A 5,000-nucleotide genomic window follows, 5' to 3' on the forward strand; every position below is an offset into this window, starting at 1 on the left:
CACTGATCTTTATCAGGATGGTGATAAGATACAGTTTGTGGTAAAACCACGTTTCATTTCTGCCAACGGTGGTTTTAATGTTATTTTTGGAGCCACCCATATATCTTCACAGTTTTATTTTCTATAGCAAATTAAATTAAAGACACTTTTGCTGTTTTTCTCCACTTCTGCTTTTACGTTTGAACCACTTTCACTCTTTTATTGCCGCTGCGCCATCACGTTTGCATCTAAATGGAATAGAATAAAATTCAGAAGATTATCATCCCACTGACGTTTGCTTCATTTCCAGATCCTTAAGGAGATCAGTTCTCTGTTCCCGTTCTTTAAAGGAAACTACAAGGGCTGGAGGGATTCTGTGCGACACAACCTGTCCTCTTATGACTGCTTTGTGAAGGTACGCATTTTGAGACTGTTCCGATTGTTTTCACGGCCAGATTCCTACTTTTTCTCGAGTAATGTCAGTGGAAAGAAGTTTACGTGGAGCTATCCCTAGAAGAAAGCACTTAAGGGGTTCGATGCAACCTTGAAACTAGTTTTAAAATGAAACCATTCATGCACCATTTTGATGTGAAACTAGGCCTGTCCCGTCTGACGAGGTTGTCCTGCCCAGTCCTCGTCTCACTGTCAATCGTCCCCTACGCTTTACAGGTGCTGAAGGACCCAGGTAAGCCTCAGGGCAAAGGCAACTTCTGGACCGTTGAGCTGAGCTGTGTGCCTCTGGAACTTCTCAAGAGGCAAAACACGGCCGTGTCGCGCCAGGACGAGACCATCTTCGCCCAGGATCTGGCCCCGTACATCATGCAGGGACGCAGGCTGGAATCGGAGCAACCCTCGGCTCCTTGCACGGCCTTCCCTCCTGTGCAGCCCAGACACCCCTCTCCGTCGCAGGAGGATCTGTTCCGACCCAAGCTGGACTCCTCCTTCGCTATTGATTCCCTCCTCCACAGCCTGCGGCCCCCCAGTGCCCCCGAGGACGTTAACGTGCCGACCAGGGACTGCTGGGGCAAGATGGAGCACCCTCGGCCCTCGCAGCATCCGCGGCCTTGCTATACCTCCTCTGCTCACAGCTTCTCGGCCAGCTCCGCTAGCCCGGCCTCTACCTCCTCCTCGTCTTCCTCTGATGAAGAATTGAAAGGGATGTCCCTGCCTAACAAGCGCGTTCCCCTCAACGGCGAAGCCGGTTCAGACGCTTATGAGGAATACAGACCACCGCTGCACAAATCGGCCAGGCGAGAGACCGTTGCTCCTCCGTGGGAGCTCCCCACCTCCTATGCAAAATACGCACCCCCCAATGCGGTGGCCCCGCCCAGCATGCGATTCAGCGGCGGCCCTTTAATGCCGCTGCATGGCAGAATTCCCCTTTATGGCTACGGTAGCCCCCCAATTGCACCTGGCCACTTCTTAGGCCATGCCTATTGGCCCATCCTCCCCAGCGGGCATGTTTCTGTCCAAGCCCCTCCCCTCATCATGGATTTGGACAACATGTTGCAATCTGTGCCACCCAATAAGAGTGTGTTTGACGTATTGGGTCCAGCCAATCAGAACTCTCACCCACATCGTCAACAACCCGGTCCGTACACGCTGCAGAATGGGCACGCGCTGAACAGGTACCCCCAGTACTGATTTATTCAGATCGCTTCTCCTTTACACGTCAAGCCCGACTGACGGACATAAATGCAGCGTCTTATAAAGAAGGGTGAGGAGTTCATTAATCGAGACTCCACTGAGAAAATAGAATTCTGCTGCAAATTCTGCCTTTGGCTGATGTTTAATATGAACAACGGTGCTGACGGACCGGGTTATGCATTCATGTTTTCAGTGTTGTCATTATCTTTGATCAAGATTTTTAAAAAGCAAATGCATTGTTTTCATCTTGGGTGCAGTTTTAGGGGGGGGGGCTTAACCCAAAGCTTCAATCCAACCAAACAAAAGTTTGAATCTGAGTCGTTCAGTGATTTTTAATTCAGACTCTCTGCGCTGCCAATTGTGTCCGCACTGATTTATGCTTTTCTAGATAGATTCTAGATTGGTTGCCTACTCGTTGTGCCTGATGAATAATTTGAGCTGGAATGTAAAGAGCAAATCAAGTTAAACAAAAAAAAAATATTTTTTTGTTCTCTGTTTTAACAGGTATTGGCCATTTGTGTTGATTTAGTGCAATATGCAGGGTGAGCAATTTCCCTGGAAGAGTTGATATCTAAAAGTATTGTGTGCAGCTAGCCAGCCACATAGCAATGCAACAATGAGTGTTTTTAGCTTTTCTGAGATGATATTTGCTCTTTGGGGGTAAATGTTGTTCTGTCTATGCAAATGCTGCCCGTCTCCAAGAAGCCAATGCTGATCAAGCTCCAGTATCTACCTCAGGTTTTTGACACACTGGGATGTTTGCCCTGTTTTGATGCTACGATATTCTTTGAAAGGAAATCACTTAAATGTTTAACTACCTTGACGGATGAATGTTTTGTTACAATTCTTTTTTTCTTTTTTTTTTTTGTACATGACTGAGCTGACGTGAAAGCCGCTCAGACGTTTACGTATCAAAAGGTTTCCCTCAGCGGGGACTGTGCAGTATATTTCACCTGTTTTGGTTTGTATACGACAAGAAAAGTGAAACTCTTCCGCTTGTGTTGTTTCTTCTTTACAACCTTATGTCATTATTCAACTGCAGCATGCTCCTCGGTCAGATTGCTCTTTTTAATTCTCCACACGCTGCTTGGTAAGTTCAGTTACATGAAGGGAAGAGCTCAAACAGCATTTTGTTGTTTCTTACCTTGACTAATTTTGAAAATTATAAGTGTTGCCGTGTCATAATATACAAAAAATATTATTTTCTTCTGAGATGTGGTGAAATGTAAATGCATAGAAAAAAATAAATGGGGCCAAATACTTCCTGCTACTTCAAACTACCGGTATAGCTGCATGTAAAGGTACCATTATCATGCCGACTAGATCCGTTTGTGAATGCTGGTATATTTAAACAGAAGCTTCGTGTTTGTCTACTTGGCAGCTGATTGGACAACATTTGTACTACATTTTCATCAGTAGCCACTCCTTCGTCTCAAAGTCCTACCCAGCAGCGTTCTGCTCTAGTAGTACCAAACGGAATATTGTCTGAACGCTTTTCCGTTGTTGAATTAGCTTTGTCTTCCAAAGCATTGGAGTCAGTCGAGGAGGGTTTCTCCCCCATTCTCAGCCCAGAGAACTTGGAGAACCGGCAACGGATTACACCAACAGGCAGCCAGGGCAGTGCAGATTCTCAAGTCCTGCTGGTATGAATGATTCTTTTTACCACAGGAATCTTTGATCCCACGGGGCTGTCTGTATAAAAAGCCATTCAGCGCCAGATGATTTACATCAATCCAGCAGCCGTCAGCCTCCTGCTGCTTCCATTGCTGTGGTCGCTATCTCTTTATCAGCTGCCTATGCATGCCTGCACTCCCTCACCACCCTGATCCAAAAGATGGGAGGAGGGGGCAACGCTTAAACAGCGACCTGCCCCCCGCCTTCCCTCAAACAAAACCTGTGAATTTACATTCATGACTAATCACGCTGGGTCTGGGATGTGTGTTTTACACCGAAAAATAACCCACGAGCAGTATGCATGTTGCTTTTGGAGGCAGTTGTAATTTAAATGAGTTGAACAGCTCCTCTTCTTCATTTAAATGATTTGAAAAGCCTCTTCTGCTTCATTCACCAAATTATTTCAAGAATTTGAAAAGATCCTCTTTCTCATTCACAAGCTTTTGAAATCATTTCAAAAGCTCCTCTTTATTTACATAACGATGGCAATATTATTATTTGATAGAACAAAATCAATGTTGAAGTCAAACTTGACCAAAGAACTTAAAAAAAGTCTCATTGTTGGAAAATGTTTATTAGCTGTTTAATCAGAATAATGTGGAGCAAGATAAGTAGCTGTTTCAGTTAAAAACAGATTAACAGCTGCTTCACAAAGTTGCCTTTTAGTTTCACAGTCGGACTTCATTTGAATCTAGAAAAGCACTCCGAGCGCAGACCTCCACCAAGCAGCTCATTCCCCTCCTAATTGGATCTACACCGTCCACATGGTGATCTGGATCGTCACTAAAAGGTTCTAGATTGCTCCTGGTATCTTTATACAGCAACCATGAAAAGTTAAAGTGAATTGGAGTTGAGGTGTACTTTTAACTGTTTTTTGAATCCATAAATGGAGTTTTCAATGTTAAAATGTAATATTTTTTCCTAACATCATCCTGGATCCGATCCAGATGATATTCGGTGGTGAGATAGAGGCCCCCACCCTACATGACTGTTAACTTCCATAAACATCAGTTAATAATCAACCGAGATATAGAGGAACAAATTTTGAAGCTCCATTGACTGGAATGTTAACAAAAATGTAAAAATGATCCAGAATCCAGAATTTCTTCTGGATCGTCACCAAAATGGAATCGGCTATTCCTGGCAACATTTCCTGAAAATTCTGTCCAGATCCATCCAGAACATTATGTTATGTTATGTTATCTTGCTAACAGACAGACAAATATCTTTTTTCCACCTGTTCTAACTTGTTGGGAAACTTTCCACCCCTTTCTTATTCCTCTTCACACTCCCTCTTGGGCCATTCGGTATTCAAAGAGGCTGCCTCTCTCAGGAAAGGTCTCATTCAAGCGCCTGCGTTTGGCCTGAGGTCTCCTGTCTGCATCCTCCTCTCTCCCGTATCCCCCTCCTCCGGGGGAGTAAAGGCAAAACATGTCCTGGAGGAGGAGACGCAGAGTCTGGGAGTGAATTCAGCTCATAATGGGTTTTTTGTTTAAGTTACTTCATCCAAACTATAAAATATATATAGGCAGATATAAAAAATGTATTTCATGTGCTTCATTCCAACATGATATTGGACAGTTATTAAAAAGTCATCTAAAAAGTAATCTAGTATATTACGGTTTCATATCTGAATTCATTTTTAAATGTTCGGTTGCAGTCCTTTGAGGACAGAATCACTTTGTGATACATAACACGTT

The 5,000-nt window shown here is 44.0% G+C and overlaps 1 protein-coding gene across 1 annotated transcript; it reads left to right on the forward strand.

Annotated features, from left to right (window-relative positions):
- Positions 1 to 289: 289 nt before the first annotated feature.
- On the forward strand, positions 290 to 1,623 carry LOC137917468 (forkhead box protein H1-like; the record flags this gene model as incomplete). Its single annotated transcript, XM_068760208.1, has 2 exons — positions 290 to 394; positions 649 to 1,623. Coding segments are annotated over 2 exons (1,080 nt in total), but the record flags the coding sequence as incomplete, so codon positions are not given.
- Positions 1,624 to 5,000: the final 3,377 nt, after the last annotated feature.

This window comes from Brachionichthys hirsutus, unplaced genomic scaffold (genome assembly GCF_040956055.1).
Source record: "Brachionichthys hirsutus isolate HB-005 unplaced genomic scaffold, CSIRO-AGI_Bhir_v1 contig_420, whole genome shotgun sequence".
NCBI lineage: Eukaryota > Metazoa > Chordata > Actinopteri > Lophiiformes > Brachionichthyidae > Brachionichthys > Brachionichthys hirsutus.